Genomic DNA, 17,805 nt, shown 5'->3' with positions numbered 1-17,805 from the left:
CCTATATGATGGAATTGGTGCCGGGCAYACTCTAATGAAGGGATTATTTCCAGATTGTGTGCATTTGAGCAGGAATAAGAGCCTTGCGCTGAGAGAGACATCCGCAAGAAGAGGTTTTTAATCAGGATACATTATTAATGAACTGCATAGTAAATGTGTAAATCTGCTTTATTAGGCAAACTGTAAATGAGCATATTTGGTAAAAGCGTGCAAAATGTGTGTGCTGAGAGAGGATATTTCGAGAATTTAACTCGTTTCTGAATAGTAAAGGCATCCCGTCTGGCTGTAATTGGTGCCTGTGGCGGTTGTTGATACCCTGACTACATTAGCTCTCTGTGCCCTGTAGCGGAATTGGGAAAACATTTCTAGTACTCGTTAAGCTGTCTATTATCAAGACATCATAAATATACACATTTAGAATGGATGGTTTGCTATCCCAGTGCCTTAGAGCACTTAAATAAATTAGTTCCTACTATTTCAAACATTAATATTGCAGTAATTGTATGAAGCAAAAATGCAATTAAAAATGCCTTCGAACTTACTCAAGTGCAGATTTTTTTTTTTTTTTTTTGAAAATAATACTTGTTCTCTTCTCAAAACACACTCCAATCAGGTGGATGGACTGCACAGTCCTGAGTAATGTCAGCATGAGGCTGTTTTACCTCCAGATCCTGCATTTGCCTGCAGCYCAAGCCGGTACCAAGCAAGAATTAGCATCTGCTCACTGCTGTTGACCTCTGGAAGGAGGCAGAAGTCTGTGCTGGGTGGTTTTGTTCTGGTTTTTGTTCTCTTTTTCCCTCTCTCCAGTGCTGAAGTGTCACATGGCGTCTGGCACCGACTCCTGCAGTAGTGGGGTTTCCTATTCACAAAACGCTGCCACGCTTGAAGGCAGGAAACAGGGGCTGTTTCTCAGCTTGCAAACATGTTGAGCTTTCTCAGTGTACAACAGATAGCTGCTGGTTTCAGGCCTTCACAATATCAGCTCTGCTGAAGGGTAGGAATATGTCAGCCCAGGAGTCAGACTTAGGCCTGAACTACTTGGTGTTTAAGTTGGACAGCCTGTGTTCCTTTGGAGAAAAAACCCACATATTTTGTTGCTGAGTTACAAATAAGCTAGTCCAGCTTTTTGGCAGCCAGGTAATAGTTAAAACGAAAAGAAAGTTTCTTTTTTCCAGCCCGGGGAAGCAGTTTAATAACTTTGGGTGCGTTGGTTCGTAGCAGCGCTGCAGTCGAGCCCGCGTCCCCTGGAGCTTGGCAGGCCCAGCAGACTTGGCAGGGGCTCCCGGCTCACCCGTCGGGCCCAGCCCGGCTGCCGCAGCTTCTCCTGCATTTAGTGCCTCTCATTAACAGGATTAATTCAAGGGGAGGCTTTTTTCCCTCTTTTTTTTGCCTCACTGACCTCAAATAATAACGTGCGCTGTCCACAAATGACTGAGGCTTAAACTAAGCGTGACGATTTATGGCCTGTGTTAAATGCAAAATAAATGTGTTTGTGTACTTTGCGCAGCGTTTCTGGATTGTTGCTCTTGGTATTAAGATATTAAGGAAGTGCTCGACAAATTCTTCCTCTTGAGTGGCGTCTGATAATGGGAATCTCTGGGAAAAGCCAAGMAGAACTGTAACTTTCTTCAGTGCCTCAGAACCGCCCCAGCTTTTGTCCCCTGCTTCCAGTTTGTCTCACAAGCAGATTTGTGTCAGCATTTGCACTATGTTCACCTCCAGTTTTTACCTGCATGGATAACAGCAAAAGAAAATCTAGTCTAACTACGTATTTTTAAATAGCAGAATGTTTTATGTTTCTGACTGCTTCCTCTTGCCTAGCTAATCTTAGCCTTGAAATAAGGAGAATATATCAGTAGGACACCGAGAAGAGCATTAGGGAGATGTTGTGGTCTCACACCAGGGATGAGGTTTGCAGCTAGACAGACAAGCTCCTAGCTTATTTTCTGGGATTATTGCCCTCTTCCATGGCTGTGGTGGACTGCAAGAAGCCAGGAGATGACAACTGCTCCTTTGCCATCATTGCTACATGTCTGGGAGTCTGCTTGCTTGAATCTCTATGTCCTCTTAAAAGCAGCTCTCAAATTCCCTGTCTGAAATGCCCAAATCAGTTGTGTTTTCCTTTCTGGGGCCTCAGTTTCTTTMGGATGTACTGGTATGTTTTATTTAAGGAGTTTGGCTGGTTGCTCAAAGTGTGAGAGTGAGGCAGGGTAGTGGGCTGCTTTGGGTCATTAATTGGGGCCTAAGGGTGAGATTTGGAGAGTAGTGACCGCTCCAAATGTTGATCTAGTTGAAGTGCTGACAAAGAGTGAGGAGGTAGCATGTGGTTTTCTCTTGTCCTTTTTCTTTTTCGACAGAACCGAAGGGATAAGCATTTAATCCTGCTTATTTGAGTTGAATTCATGCATGATTGACGAAACATGACGGAAAGAGGAATTTAGGTTTATTAGGAACTGGGGAAATTTGGGGAGCTTATACAAGATGACGCATTTCAGCTGAATGAAAAGTGACCGAGGTTGCTGGCACTTTAGAAGAGCTATAAGTTAGGACACTTAAACTACAGGYTGGAAGAAGGACAGCAGGTGCAGAAGAGCACAAACCTCAGGATCGTGTAAGGTGAAGTGAATAAATTCTTGCCATTAAAAGAAGTTCAGCCAAAAGCTGAAAAAACGTTGTAGTCTAAATAGCCTACCGGGCAAGGCGTATTTATAAGCAAATAAACTGAGTTCAGTATCACTGTTGCATCTCTAGCTAAACAGTGAGAGCTTAAATGATATATTGATATAGTAGATTTAAGAGCAGGTGTAGATGGACAGAAGAAGGGTTCAGCTAAGCTGATGTCCAACTCCTGGGAGCTCCTGGGAGCCATGGCAGCTCTCTGGAATTTCTCTTCGGGTCTCCAGCTTTTATTCCACAGTATTTTCAAACTGTTTCTTGAATCCTTGGCATCTTCGTGAGGGAATTCCATAGATGAACCACATGCTGCTTGAAAACATTTCACCTTTTCTTTTTTATAGCCTCCAAATCTCCTTCTTCTCTCAGTGACAGACCAGCTATTCTCTATTATTAATGTTATTTTTGTCAGTCTTGTAACTGGATCTTCCCCGAAGTTGTCCCTGTTCCTTGCTGGTCTGTTTAGATATTCTACCCACGAAAACAGCTGCAGGGCTTCATGCAGTCTTGTTCTTTGTTCTTGTCCTCCTTCCGAGTTACTCTGTGCTATTTTGGGGGGGGATCAGGGAGGAGACCAGGGGAGACCTACTTGACTAACCTTAAAGTAAAAGCAATGCAAAAACATTAAATTTGGGTTGGTTAGGGAAAGGAAACATGCTTTTTTTTCCCTCCATGCAACATTGAATTACAATGTGGAGCTAATTGCCATGGAGCCGTGTGGAACACCAAATTATAAGTGAATTCAAAAAGGGTCACAAATTCATAGAAGTTCTGTGGTGTCTGTTCAACATAGTGGTTCAAATAGAGCCTGTTGCCGGAAGTCCATGCTAATCTTTTCAGTTTCAAATTTACTTGGAAAAAAAAGATAATTCTTTCCCTTCTTTCCTATATTCTTTCCGAAGCCTCTTTCAGAGCCCAGTGACTGAGAAAGAAAGTTAGTTCTGACCTAGTAAAGCCATTAGTACCTCAAAAAGATGCTATAAGAATGTAGGGGAGGTAAAAACAGACTCTGCCTAAGGAAACTCCGAGTGAAGTTTACCTACTCCAACGTAACATGGTGGTACTATATACAGCCAGCTCCTGTTATCCCAGCACAAATCCAACCACCTAATCCAACCTCCTGCACAAGGTAGGGTCAGCCCTCAGGGCTTGTCCATTGAGTTTTCAAACCTTGGAAAAGGATGGAGGCTCCTCAGTCTCTTTGGGCAATGTTTGTTATTTAATAATTATAGTTATGTCATTCGGATAACAAAGTTGTTATATAATTATGTAGTTGATAATCGGTACCGCTGTAATTAGGGGACTGTAGAACAGGACACAAGTCAAACACAGCATCCATCAGAACATGCTCACCTTGAAAATGTTAGCCTTTGCCAGCTGTGATGGAAACTAGGTTAGCTTCTGGCTTCAGGCACATTAATTTGCCAGCAGTCAGACTTTGGAAATTGTTTGAGGCCTTTTTTTCTGTTAGAGTAATGGTGCAAATACAGCAAATTGCTCCATCACCTCAGTATTTTAATTTAAATAAGCAGTACTCTGGCAGTATTTAAAATGTAAGCCTTTAAAAGAGAATAACTGCCTGTCACTGCTGATAATTATTTTTAGAGCATGACAAGCAGCTGTCTCCAGATGGTGGCCTGTGTTCCACATCCTTCTCCTCTGCTGCAAATGGAAAAATTTAGTGCCATAGTGAATTAAGTCTCCATGTAACTTGTCTGTCTTTGTTTCAGCTTTGGTTTGCTTTCGTTAATGGATTTTCTGGGCAGATCTTATTTGAGCGGTGGTGCATTGGTCTGTATAATGTGGTAAGTAAGTGCTGCATCTTGTGATTCAGAACCTGTGTGTCATTTTGTTGTGTCTGTGCCATTCATTTCTCATAGGCAGCCACCTGGATGTGTGTCAGAAAAGGTGAGCCCATTTATGAAATGCCATTTTAGTCCAGCCTGGGTTACAGAAAAAGACTTTGAACTGTTCCTTTTTTCAGAAATAAATAAGACATTGGGCAAGTGCCTCAAAAATACACCTGTTTGTCCTAATACTCTTTGATGAAATTCTTTCTATTTTAGACAATTCTGTAGATTTWGTTCTTTAGACTTCATCTTCAAAAATACCTTTCAGGTGCTGAAATTGAATCAGCAGTTCATCAGTCTGATGAACTAGCCATTCATCATTTGCTGATTGTTCGTGCTTAAAAATATGTACCAAATTGTAATCACTATTTTTTTTTAAGTAGTATTTTACAATCCCTATGATTTTGAGTCCATGGAGAAACATCTGGAAGCATTTGTTTCTATACGATTAATAAATAGTAAAGCTTCCTTCTCTTCTCTGACCCTATAACCAKTAGATGCTCAGGGAACTGTGGCAGAAAGCTGGCGTTGACTGAGCAGTGCCAGAACTGGAAGCTGTGTCACTGTGTCACCAGCTGCCATCACTTGAACCGACAGCAGGATGTTTTAGCCCAGGACTGTGTTCAGGTTTTAGCTGTGCCTTGCATGGTGCCACTCTGTGCCATGCAGTTGCTTTTAATCAGTCCCGGCTTRGAGGGTGTCTGGGGCTGTGTTTCATTGCATGCAGTAGACCTTAGTTGGTCTTTTCAATACACTGTTATCTTTGTAATGTTGCTACTGATAACTGGCCTGGTGTCTGGATTTATAAGCCATTAGGACACTTTGGCAGTGTGAAGAAAAATCCATTGCATTTCTCTTTGGAGGGAGGAAATTTAATTTTTTTCCTTTAAGCAGACTCATTCCAAATGTATGAAAACACAGAAGAAGACAGCAAATTATCTCTGTCACTCAGTAGTATTAATGGAAACATTCAACTTCTGTCACATTTCTTCTAATCTTAAAAATGATGACACAACCCTTCGCAGTCCGTAGAATTTTATATTCTTTGTGAAAGATATTAATTCAGGGATTTTCCACTCCCTTGATTCTTTTCACCCTCATTTCCTGACTGTTACGCAGTCTCTGTCATTCATGTTCAGATATTTGCATCTAATATCTTTAAACCTGATTTGATGGATCCACCTAACCTGCATAAAGCTCACGGATGAGACTCGTCTTTTAGAATCWGTGAGGTAGAAATTAACCCCTATTTTATAAGGTCAGTACTTTCCAAAATTAGAACAGGYCCCATAGAATCATGGAGAATCAAATTTCTGGTAGGATATTAGGGGCTCCCAGAAGTTGAAAAGTTAGGTTTTTTTGAGGGTTTAGTTCTGCCATTGTCTCCGACGCTGATTAGCCTTCAGTTCATGAGCAGCCTCATTAAAATGCTGCGTGCAGGAGCAYGTAGCAGCACTGCAGCTCCTGCATCTGCACTGCTTCGCACTGGAGGTTCAGCTTCATCATCAAGAATAGTACAAGATTTACTTCAAGTGCAAATATAAATGCTGCAGGATGCATAGGAACCCCTAAATTTCTGTGAAAGCATCTCATGCCATAAAAGAATATCCCTTTTTCTGGAATATATTGGACCAGCTGTCTTTTAAGTCTGCTTGTTTTCTGTCCCCACACGAGACTGCTGCCTTTTTAGTGATCAGGTAAAGCATTTGGTGAACAAATGAAGAATTTTCCTAGTTGGACCAAGGGTTGTAGCTACTGATTTCCATTAACATCTAGGCCTTTGCATTGCTGAATGTATACTCTTCAGCATATATTCTTCAGCCTATATTCTCCAGCTGCCAACTCGTTGCTCTTTGGGGCCGAGGCCTAATTTTTGCAAAAAAAAAAGATATAAAAGTTAAAAACAGTTCTTAATTCAAAGCTGCTGACTGAACGCTTCTCAAACTGCTCCAAAAAAAAGATTGGATTAAAAATGGTTTTTCCAATACGAGCCATAAATAGAGAGGAAGTGGCTGGAGGTTGGGAGGCAGACACGCACGCTGGTGTCGCTGCCCGCTGTGCCTGCAGACAAGCGTGGATGCTCCCGCCAGCACCAAATGAGCTACCACAGGTCCTGGAAACACTTAGGAGCAGCAGAGCRGGGCTCAGCAGAGGGTAATTTGCTGTGCTTCTGGCAAAGCATCCTGCTGCCTCTCCTGGCAGGCTGCCGAGGCTTGGTCATCCGAGTGSCAGCCCGGGGCACAGACCCTTTGCTGTCCTTAATTTGTTCCTATGGGTCCTGCCTGCCCGGAGAATCCCCAAAGTGACGAGACAGTCACTTTTTCCTTCCTTTTTCAGTAGGTCTTTTAAATGTCATTGCCACATTTGCTTTGCCTGTAAACTTAGCCTTAGTTAATCATATTATATATTTAATTATGGCTACAATAGCAGCTATATTTGAACCAATTCCTACAAGGCTTTTTCCAAAATGCACGTGTTGTCTCTCCTCTGCAGCCTGCACTTTGCCCTGACCAGATTAGCTTGTACATCACGACCTACCGATGCGTAACTGCTTGTGCTCAAGCTAATTGCTTAGGAGCAGGATTTCGTTTTCATGCCTCTTTGTCCTTAAGTCAATATTGAGAGTTACGAATTGCTGAAATTCATGTTTGAACTTGTTTGGACATTGGAAAAATTATGGCAAATAGCATACAAGTTGGTAGTACGTCTTCACTGAAGTCTCTGGGAATTTTGCTGTTGTCTCCGGCCTGAAACATTATCTGAGATCCACTTAAAACTAATAGCTGCTTTTAATTAGCATTTGCTTTCTTTGCAGATTTTCACAGCATTGCCACCCTTCACTCTGGGAATTTTTGAGCGATCGTGTACTCAAGATAGCATGCTTAGATTTCCACAGCTATACAAAATTACTCAAAATGCAGATGGGTTCAACACAAGGGTAAGGGAAAGTATTTCTTTAACAGTAAATACCATCTTTTTTTTATATTCTGGGTCTTTTTCTGTCTCRAAAGTTCTTATTTCCCACCGTTACTCCTGCTTTGCACTAGGATAATGCCATTGAGGTCAGGATTGTTCTGTCTGCCATTTTTTTGAAGGGTTTATATTTTAAAAAATAATTGGTTATAAATGAGCATTGCCAGGTATGGCTTGAACTGGTACGGAAATACTCATAAACTTTGATTCACAATAAGATTTGTATCCGAATATGAATTTTCAATTCCCAACTTTCCATTTTGAAAGGAGCTAGATAATCTCCCAGGATTTTATTTAATACAGAAGCTGTCATAACCCTCTCTCCTTGAGGACCTTTTCACAATTAGGCTTACTATTTCTATGGCTCTTTTAGGAAATAAAATTTGAATCGGATTATTTTGCCCTTCAGTTTTTAAGASCACGTTTTATTTCATTTCAGTCTTTAAATGGGAGAAAACACCAGCACTTGGCGCTCCGTTCTTTCCATAAAAGGCACAGAAATAAGAAGCAGTGAGATTGCTTTGATTAGAGAGGAAGGAGGAGGAAATCATAGATTATGCAAAGCTCTGGCTCGTGCAAAACTGCTTTATCTATAAGTTTAGAATTGCAGAACATAGCAAGTATTTCTCCATTAAAAGAAAATATAGCATTTCATGGCACTAAATTATTCTTTTTAAATCCTTCTTGGAGGTAATTAAAGAAAGGTGACTCCATCTGTTTGCTGTGCTCTGATAAAGATCTGAAATTRCAAGTATGCCTGCCCGTTACATTTTAACTTGTTCAAATAAAACTGGGCAATTGAGCTAATGTTTTCTTGTGCGAGAGCCGAAATTGTAGGAGGAAATACATCTTGAGGAAGCCGAGGCATTTCACTTTGGGAAAAACATTATGTCTGCCTCGGAGCTACACAATGAAGCGCTTGTTGGGAGTTAGAAAGAGGTCAAGAGTTTTGGACGTTACTGACTTCTTGGTTTGTTTTCCCTTAGGTTTTCTGGGGTCACTGCATCAATGCCCTGATCCATTCCATCATTCTCTTCTGGTTTCCACTGAAAGTGCTGGAGCATGGTAACTGCTTCATTATTTCCTACGGCAGCCACCGGTGGTCAGGCAGAGTAGAGCCCATGTGTTTGCAGAGCTGGAGGTCGTGACAAGTTCCAAGAAAATCACGATGACAGACGGGCCGATASGTTGTAGCTGCTGAACTTGGCTAGTCGGGGAGGGACTTTCAGAATTTGCACTTATTTAAAATAATTTTTGTTCATCTAGTGACTTCAATCCCGAAGACTTCTGGCAAAGCTGCAAATTATTTATTTGAACACTGAGTGGTGTTCTATCCAAAGCMTATATTTTTTTCTGCAGTGTGTTAAATTCTATAATTTTTATTGTATAATGTTTTTATAGTGGTTCTTACGGTACCTGCATTACAACAGTTTGCTTTATATCTTGTTGGATCTTTCCCACATAATGATGGCATGCTCTAAAAAGCAGCATAAAATAGAGAGTTTTCACTTTTGAAGTTTTTTCACTTTTTGAAGTTTGTTGAAAGCTGAATTGGTCGGAATGGAAGCAGACCAGATTGCACTATTAGGAAAACAGGATTTTATTTGTACAAACTGAGTTCATTATGTCTCGCTTTCTGTAGAAGGTAACRTAACTGAGTGGTATAGCAAGAGACAGTAAATCCCAGTATAGTGTTGTGGGGTAGGAAAACTCCTTGGAAATCTTTTGGATTTTACTTTGGGATTTTACTGTCCAAGAAATGTGACTTAATCAGATCAGTAATTTTAAGGGGCAGGAGGAAAGAAGACTGTTTATCTAAAAAGACAGACTTGTCAAAACTGAAACTCTTTCCAAGAAAATAACCATTTCAACAAAACTTTCTCAGCTCCAGGATGGATTAGGGAGGGCTGGAAAGGCAGGAAGAGGAGGGAAGGATGGACAATGATATGTCAAAGCACCATGGTGGTGGTGATGATAGTTGTGTGGGAGGCAGGCTCACGTTTCTCTGTACCTGGCTGAGGAAAACATCAGTATCATATCCCTGGTGACAGCTTCACACGCTGTGTGACAGAGCGTGCGAGGAGAGGGACCCTCCCTCTCCCCTGCGTGGCCTTTGAGCTGTTTGCTCAGTTTGGCAGGGAGGCTTTTTGGTTCGTTGGCCTCTGCTTGTTTTTTTCTGGGGGTGAGGAGTTGTTCTATTTCAGTTTTAATGGAAAATGTCCACCTTGAGTAGCTTTTCTTTAAATTCTGCTTCAGTTGTTTTAGCATATCTGTAGTGGTTACAGTTAAAAAAAAATGTTTTTAAACTAGGTTTTTTTTTAATGTTTTACTGTTTGTGCTTTAGTCTTCCAAAAATATTTTTCTAACTATTTAATTTCTTCAATAAATTGTGCACTCACAATTTCACTGAGGAAATGGTCAGAGTCACCCACTCAAACCATAACTAACTGTCTGAGATGATTTGAGTAGGTAGCTTAGTTTGCTTTCCACATAGAAAGGAATATTGAATTTCCYAGGTTCTTTGTATTTCCTAGTGCAAAAGGGTTTCAGTGCCACAGACAAAAACATGTCATTCACCCGGGGATGTTCTTTAACCTCTCCCGTTCCTTAGGAAGGGAAGTGCATATATGCAATGAATGGGCACTTGTATAGTTTGGGAATTGAATGCTCACTGGACATCCTGCTGTCCTCATTAACAGTATTGCTGTCCTTGCTGGCCTCCCAAAGTGCAAGGTCATGGAGATCATTGCACAAAATACATTAAGCCACTGCATTAAAACATAACTTTAAAAATCTGAGGCTTGCACTGAAAAATTACTTGATTACTTGAGTGGACCCCCTGACGTTGTACTAAGGTAGAGTTATTAAGTCAGGTTATTCTAGATCCATCAGAAGTYCTGTGTATTTAGCTGTGCCTCTTTATAAGCCCAGACTTCTGAGGTCAGCAGGATTCACTGGACATGCAAGGCCTGATTCTCTAGTGCTCTTCACCTTATTGAGCAGTGCTATGGGCAGGAGGKCAAAGTGAGTGATGAAGCATTACTTGGTAACGATGTGGTAAATGGCAGAGGCCGCAAAATGCCAGAGGAAGACTTGGCCTAATGGAGACAAATCGGATTAGTTCTCAACTCAGCTGGCTCAGGATTTAGGTCCTGTTGCCCTGTTAGTGACCAGTTTGTTGACTAACAGTAGTCTGGCTTGAAAAGACAAGCAAATGTGCAGATACAGGTCTGGCGACTGCAGGTAAATATTGTGTGTCTGTCAGTTCTTCAGTGACAATCCTGAGATGCAGTCACAGCAGCAAGTCTTAACACGTAGCATGGGGTGACTGCACGGGCTCATTTTATAGTCTTTTTTACCTGTGTGTTGGACAGCATCTTTACGTGGAAGTCAGGCCACCACAGAGAGCTGTTAGACACGACAGACTGTCGCCTGTCCTGGGACCTGTTTTACAGGAACAGTTACATAGGTAGATGGCTCCACTGTAACAGTGTCAGGTCCAGCTTTGCAAATAAACCTGCCAGAGTGGTTTGCTAATAGTAGAAGCACTGTACCGGGCAATGTGTGTTTAGGACCACGGCCAAGGTTTTATCTTAAGTCATTTGCATCCTCGCTGTTTGTGTATTTGCCTAGCAGTTGTCTTAAAACTTGTGAAAAGAGCAGTAGTGCCCAGGCCTGAGCACTGCCTGAAAGCTGCTGAGTTGGTGGCACTGCCGAGCGAGTTGTCACAGGGTTCCCCGTCTGTTCAGCACCGACTGCCCAGACATCTCAACTATTGCCAAGGTTGGCACTTGGAGATGATAGATTAATGTGTACTTACCCTTCTGCACACTTGCCTTGAAGAAAGGGCCTTTGGAAGCCTGCATGCTGCTCAGTCGATGCATTAGCATCGAGACGGATCATTTAGGCCTTATGTGTCCTTTATGATTAATCTGCTGGGGCCGCCGTTTAGTTCAGCTCTGTGTCGCCACAACCCAGCTGCTGTTCCATGGATTTACTTCCTAGGAACTGCAAATACTGCAGTATTTTGGAGATGTCAGTGAGTAGTTTGGGGCGGATAGGCACAGAAACTGCCACAGCTCACCTCTYGAGGATGATTTTTATGTTAGTGCCTGGCAGGCCTTTCTGTGCACGAGCAGTGTCAAAGGCCTCGCTTAGCACAGCCTCCGTATTGCCAATAGCTCCTAGCTTTTAACAGCACTTTTAGACATGCTGCACATTCAAGATTGGGACTGGTTGTTGTTTCATGGTCTTCCCAAAACCTCTACCTTGTTATCCCATCTGTTCCGTTGATAAACGCTTTATCAAACAGGATCATTTTTCTCTCTTTCAGATGCAGTATTCACAAATGGCCAGGGAATTGACTATTTATTTGTTGGAAATATAGTTTACACGGTAAGTTTGCTTTTGTAACCTAGTAATCTTTGAGTGGTAGAATTGTTTGACAGTTGGTTTTTATTTAATGCTCTCAGAAAGATGTATATCAGTGTACAAGTGAAAGCAAAATCAGATCCATGTTGTGTGCATAGTATTTTACCCTTTCTTTTTTGCTTCCTTTCTGCCAATGTAAACCACAGATATCTTCTGCTCTGCCCTTTCTCCCATGCTTGCCAGGGCCCCAGGGCTGGGTTGGTGCCTGAATGACAGGACTTCCTTAGGTGGAGGGAGGAGGTTGGGCATGGGTTTCAGTGGGTTTCAGGGGGCCAGCACTGGAGTCACTCTTATTTTCTTTTCCTCCTTGCAGTATGTTGTAGTTACTGTTTGTTTGAAGGCCGGCTTGGAAACAACTGCATGGACTAGAGTAAGTACTGCTGAATATCTTTTAATTTAACAGCGTAGCTCTCTCCCCAAAGAATGTTAGTATGGAAAAGGAGTATCAGTTGGGGAGGCAGTGTTTTAGTTGCATCTCCCTTTTAAGGAATAACCCGTTAAGTTCTCTAGGTACAGGATGAGAGAGGGGATAAACACTAGTTAAATGATATGACATAAATGATAYAAAGAGCAGCCTCTCTGAAGCAGAAAGAGGAAAAGCTTAGAAGGATTTTGGCAACTATTCAAATTTAAGAATGGCTACCCTCAATATAATGCCATCAACAGGAGAAAACCCAGTATAAAATCAGCATGCTAGTATAATCACTTGAGTAAAAAGCACAAGAGCAACATCTTTGAAAGCAGTTAATGCAATACTGAGTGCAAGGTGGCTGCCCACAAATAACCAACTGCTCTTGAGGAGCTCTTTTAAAGCTAGTGAGAAGCTGGCTTGACACTGAGTGAGACTTTTGCTTAGGAACTTTCAAAACCAACTAAGTAAAAGATGTTGGTTAAACCGTTGTTGATTCCCAGCTTTGAGTGGCTTGCTTGCAGTGAGGGAGCGCTGTGTTGCTGCTCGGTGTCAGGACACCGTACAGGAGGGGTGACCTTCCTGCACTGGTGGCTCTTGAGCACATTGGCCTCGCTCCTTCCCTCCAGCCCCTCTGAAAACACTGACCTCTTGATTTGAGTGGAGTCTCTTTCTCCAGCACCTCCGAGACACTTTACTGACCTCTCATTTTCACCACATATTATGACACTCTGTCCTCCAACCAAGATCTGTTGAGGAGTCCCATATCATTCCACAGGTTTCCTGAAAAAGCCTGGTGAAATCTTGTAACTTCATTGCTTCTATTACTTGTAATATATGTCTTTTGCTCCTCACAGAGGAATTCTTAAGATTAATGAGCTGGTGTCTGCTCTGAATTTTAAAGATGAAATGCTATCTGTATGGATTATTTACTGAGAGATGCTAATATTTGCTGCCTCAGTCTCTCATGATTTTTTTTTTTTGCTATTACTTTCACATAAGTTTTATGTTGAGTACCAACACTTTAAAATGAAAAAGGGTTTAAAAGCAAATGAGTTCTCTGTGCACTAGAGGAGGACATGCCTAATTCTGCCATAGAGRCATATGAGTCTCTTTAGATTCTGTTACAGTTTTTAATATGATGCTTCCCACTCACTGGAAAGTTAATGTCTTTTCAGTCATTAGGGGTAGTTATGACCCCCTCCTCTTAAAAAAAAAAAAAAAAAAAAGAAAAGGTACCATATTACCAAAAGTTTTGTATATCCTAGTGTTGTCTAGCACTGAAATTCTGTGGATGAAATATTGTTATGCGCAGAAAATCTCTGTGTCTAGAGTCAATCTTTTTCTAATTCCTGTCCCATTACTTGGGCCAATGACTCACTTCATCTTGGAATCCGATGTTGGTTACATTTATTGTTTCAGCTGTGAGTGGATCAACACACAATCTTTAGGTTACTTGAAGAGTATTAAATGTACAACATTGAGTTAAGCCCCTTTTCCATCATCAAGTGGATTGGTTACATGCAATTTGTTCTTAACAGTGAGAAGGACACTTTGCCACTTGGGAGAACGTGATGGGTTTAACTGAAAGCCTTAAATAAATAAGGCAGCCTGAAAGGGGTGAGGAGCCCAGTRTATCCAGAAGGGAGTGTGGAAAGAATGGTTTTGGTAGGTGATAACATGAGGCATAACAAAATCTGCACATTGGAGCTGTGCAGAGCAGCTTGCTCTTACATGTTGCTTATCTGGAGCACTGCAGGAAGCTTCTTCTATAATGCTTGCAGCTTGCTTCGTTGCCTTCCCATATCTTGTGAGCTATTTTAGATAAATAGGCCACCAGGGATAGCCRTGCAGTGTGTCCAGCTTTTATGTATGAGAGCCTCGATATTTTTTTCTCTGTCATTGATTTAACACTTCTGAAAGGCTCCTGCATTGCACATGGGTTCTGCAGGAGTGAGGGACAGATATTTCAGTGGGGAATCAACAGTGCACAGCTCGGTGGGGTGAGRTACGAGTTCAAGCAGGACAAGGAAAGCAGAGGCTCTGCTAATGGGGGAGAATTTTGCCTGTGCAAAGGGACATGACTACAGCAATCATGAGAAACAGGGGAAGATACAAAAAGAGCAAAATCTTTGAGTTAGGGCAAGAGCTGAGAAGCTCAAGAGCCTCCCAAGTGCTTGTTTTTTGTGGGGAGCTGAGCACAACTTTACATTTTGGCAGGGCTTTTTCCCAGCCAGAATCTTGGTTTGGTTTGTTGCTTTTTTACATTGATAATCAGACTAAAAGAATCTTCCCCACGCCAAAATACTGCAAGAAAAAAAAAAACCTAAAAAGTCTTTTCCAGCTCTGAGTTTTATTCACATTTAAATTGGAAGGGAGGAGGGAAAGGAAGGGAAAAAGGAAAGGGAAAAGAAAAGGAAGGGAAAAAGGGAAGGCAAGGGAAGGAACCCATAGTCAGGTTTCCTGAGTGAAACAGATTAAGCAACGAAGTTTGCAGCCCTTCCTGTCCACTGCACTTCTCCACGAAGGGGCATAACTCTCTTGCCTATTAGTCAGCACAGAACAAAATTCCAGCTTTCTGCGAGTGCCTGGGAGTGCCCTTTCCCTCCTCTTTGGAGTTTTGCGGTATGAATGCTTCTACTGTAAGACAGCCGCCAGTTGCTCCCTGATACCTGCCAGTCTGCACTGGTACTTCACATCTCCCWCTTTTTGTATGTACTTTTCCCCACCACGGCCTGTGCTCAAGAAAACTCTCCTTGMTAAGGACACTCAGCTGCCTCTAGGGAAGGCGCAATCTACCCTTCCAGAAGTTTGTGTCTAACTTGCAGCAGGCATAACATAGTAAACACACTCAATTATACATTTTTATGCTTTTCAGACATAATATCTAAAACTAAAAAAGAAAAATGAGCAAATAAAAGGCATAAAGGTGAGAACTAAATGATGCTATGTCCACTACAGGCACAAATGCACAAATTCTTTGCTATGCTTCTATATCCATCTGCAATTAGTAATTAAGATTTATGCAGGTACTTCTCTGAATTGGAGCCAAAGTCATCAGCGATGGGAGTTTCCAGCCACCAAAAAGTTAGCGCCAATAGTGAGCTCAGTTGCTTGCTGCAACTGAAATTACTGATTCCATCCACTGCACTGTGAAAGTCAAACAGATTAAATCATCTTGAATAGCAAAATATTTTGTGCGTGCAGACAAGCTGCCCTCCCTTAATGCAGCTGAAAGGAACAATCTCTTTGCTGGAGGTGTGCTCAACCATTTTGATACAACTTCCACTAATTCCAAGGGAATCTACAGCTGAAAGAACCAGCAAAGATGTAAATTGTCTTGCATATGTGTAAATCACTTAGAAAAATTGAGAAAAAAAAAATAGAAAAGTGACTCAGGAGATGCTGGTGGCTGAAGTGGTGTGGTGCACAGCACTGAATCTTCCTCAGTGACAGCTCTGAGAGGGGAGCACACGGCCTCTCCGCGGCCACTCCGACATGGAGGATTTCTTGGCCTGAACTTTAACCCAGGCCTTTGAGAAATCCCACCTTGACGCGTGTGTTGAACCTGGCACGTGTAAAATGGGAACCAGGAGCGCAGCGAGCGCGGGCAGAGCTCTGAGGAAAATCYGATGAGTTTTGGGAGCCCGCGGCAAGACGGATCGGCTGAGAGGCCTATCTGCCTGCCCCGTCAGGAGGCGAAGATTAAAGAGGAGAGCTGTTTTATGCAGTTTAAACCACCTACGCTCCTGGCCTAGGCCCAAGTGCAGTAGACGGGCCTGAGCGAGGCCGGCAGCGAGCTGAACAGAGGAGCGCCTGTGCGGTAAGTGCAGGGAGGAAGGCAACTGACTCTTGCTCTTCCTCCCCTCGCCGGCAGTTCAGCCACCTGGCCGTGTGGGGGAGCATGCTGCTGTGGCTCGTCTTCTTCGGCGTCTACTCCGCCATCTGGTCCGTGTTTCCCATCGCGCCGGACATGCTGGGGCAGGTTGGTAACGGCGGCCGCGCGCGGTGCCGCGTCGCCATCACATGCAACACACGTGGAGGGGAGATACCTCCTAGCACGAGTGCCCACGCRTTATTTTCACCTTAAACACAAAAGATCTTGCTTTCCCTTCCCTCCAGAAAGGCTCCTTTTTTTTTTCTTTCTATTTTGAAGACTTGTTATATGCCCTGTAGTTACYTTATGACAATTCTCTGTTCATTTAGTTGGTAATGAGATTGGCTCTTTAATTAATGCTTTCCTAGTAAGACTTCTTAAGCTTAACAAAACACCAGGCGCAAATTTTAATTMTGCATTGGTTTCTTTTATTGATTTTTTTCCTTTAATCATAGGCTTTTTTTCTCTATGTATCATGGTTTTGTATTGTTCCTTTGTTCCTGCCTCCACTTAAAATGAACCAGAATATACTTGAGAAGAACTTGAGACGGGCAGAAGTGGARGGGAAGTTGATCTGTTACCGGTCCCCTTACGGTACTGGTGGAGGGTTGGAATTGTTCCTTTGGTGTCAGCTGAGTTCCAGGTGGTGAAATTTTTCCCTTCGGTGTCATTATTTCAGCCCGTGGTGAGCAGATGGAATCACGAGCCTGTCAGAATCACTCAGGAGCCGCGTGCGTATTTAAAATAGGAGGCTCCCAGGAACAATGAAGAGCTTAGTAAATATATGGTAAAATGTCACCAGCAAGCGAACAAGCAGAACTGCTGTCAAAATGACCAAAAAAGAGGGTTTGTAGAAAGTTTAGAATGTTCTCTAACGCTGCAAAGATGTTTATTATATAGAAAGAAGAAGAGCAATTTACTATTTTTAACAAAGAACTTGAACATATTTAACTTATAAAATGACATCTTTGTCTACCAGAAAATAATAATATAAAAAAAAGCCAAGTGTTAGGGAACCAATTAGAGATTTTTGAGGTTACGCTCAGGCTGTTGTGCTCAACAAGAACAGTCTGGCATCATTCTGTTATTCTTCTGGCCTAATACATATTTTATTACCTTGTGCTACCGCGCTGGGGATGATGGAGGTTGTAGCAGATTGTCATGGACAGCTCTTTACAGCCAAGAGTGACAGCTGACAGGCAGGGATCAGCAAGTCAATGACAGGCAGAGCTGAAATCCAGCTTCTCTGGTAGTGTTTCGTGGGGTCTTTTGTGTTTCACAGCACACACTGCATCAGCACCTCTAACTCCTGCTTCCCCAGCCCCAGCTGAGCATCGTGCAGAGCCACCAGCTGCTTTTCCTGCACAGCAGCCTGGCAGTGCTGCCGTGAATGTGCTGCCCCTCTAATGCACAAAGGGCAGGATGAGCAGCTCYTTCAACGGAGGAGGGCCAAGCTGTGTGCTTTAACTTTGAATTTGCAGCATTTTTCAGAAGTCTCTCCCTTTTCTTTTTCAGTGGTAACTGCCAGAAAATTCTTATCATGTTTGTGGTCAACATTTGCTCCAGCATAAACCACAGGTCTCAGAACAATA

General features: G+C 42.4%; 1 protein-coding gene across 1 annotated transcript in view; it reads left to right on the top strand.

Moving 5' to 3' along the window:
* ATP8A2 (ATPase phospholipid transporting 8A2) overlaps positions 1 to 17,805 on the top strand; it is a 273,938-nt gene that overhangs the window by 168,301 nt on the left and 87,832 nt on the right. The window contains exons 27-32 of the mRNA XM_026049801.1: positions 4,404 to 4,478; positions 7,339 to 7,461; positions 8,483 to 8,561; positions 11,830 to 11,891; positions 12,241 to 12,297; positions 16,214 to 16,321. Of these exons, the coding sequence (XP_025905586.1) occupies positions 4,404 to 4,478; positions 7,339 to 7,461; positions 8,483 to 8,561; positions 11,830 to 11,891; positions 12,241 to 12,297; positions 16,214 to 16,321 (504 nt within the window). The remainder of the gene's footprint in view (positions 1 to 4,403; positions 4,479 to 7,338; positions 7,462 to 8,482; positions 8,562 to 11,829; positions 11,892 to 12,240; positions 12,298 to 16,213; positions 16,322 to 17,805) is intronic.

The sequence above is a fragment of the Nothoprocta perdicaria genome, unplaced genomic scaffold (assembly GCF_003342845.1).
Source record: "Nothoprocta perdicaria isolate Ctin4 unplaced genomic scaffold, notPer1 scaffold_62, whole genome shotgun sequence".
NCBI classification, from domain to species: Eukaryota; Metazoa; Chordata; class Aves; order Tinamiformes; family Tinamidae; genus Nothoprocta; species Nothoprocta perdicaria.
This window is presented reverse-complemented; position numbering and strand designations above follow the sequence as displayed.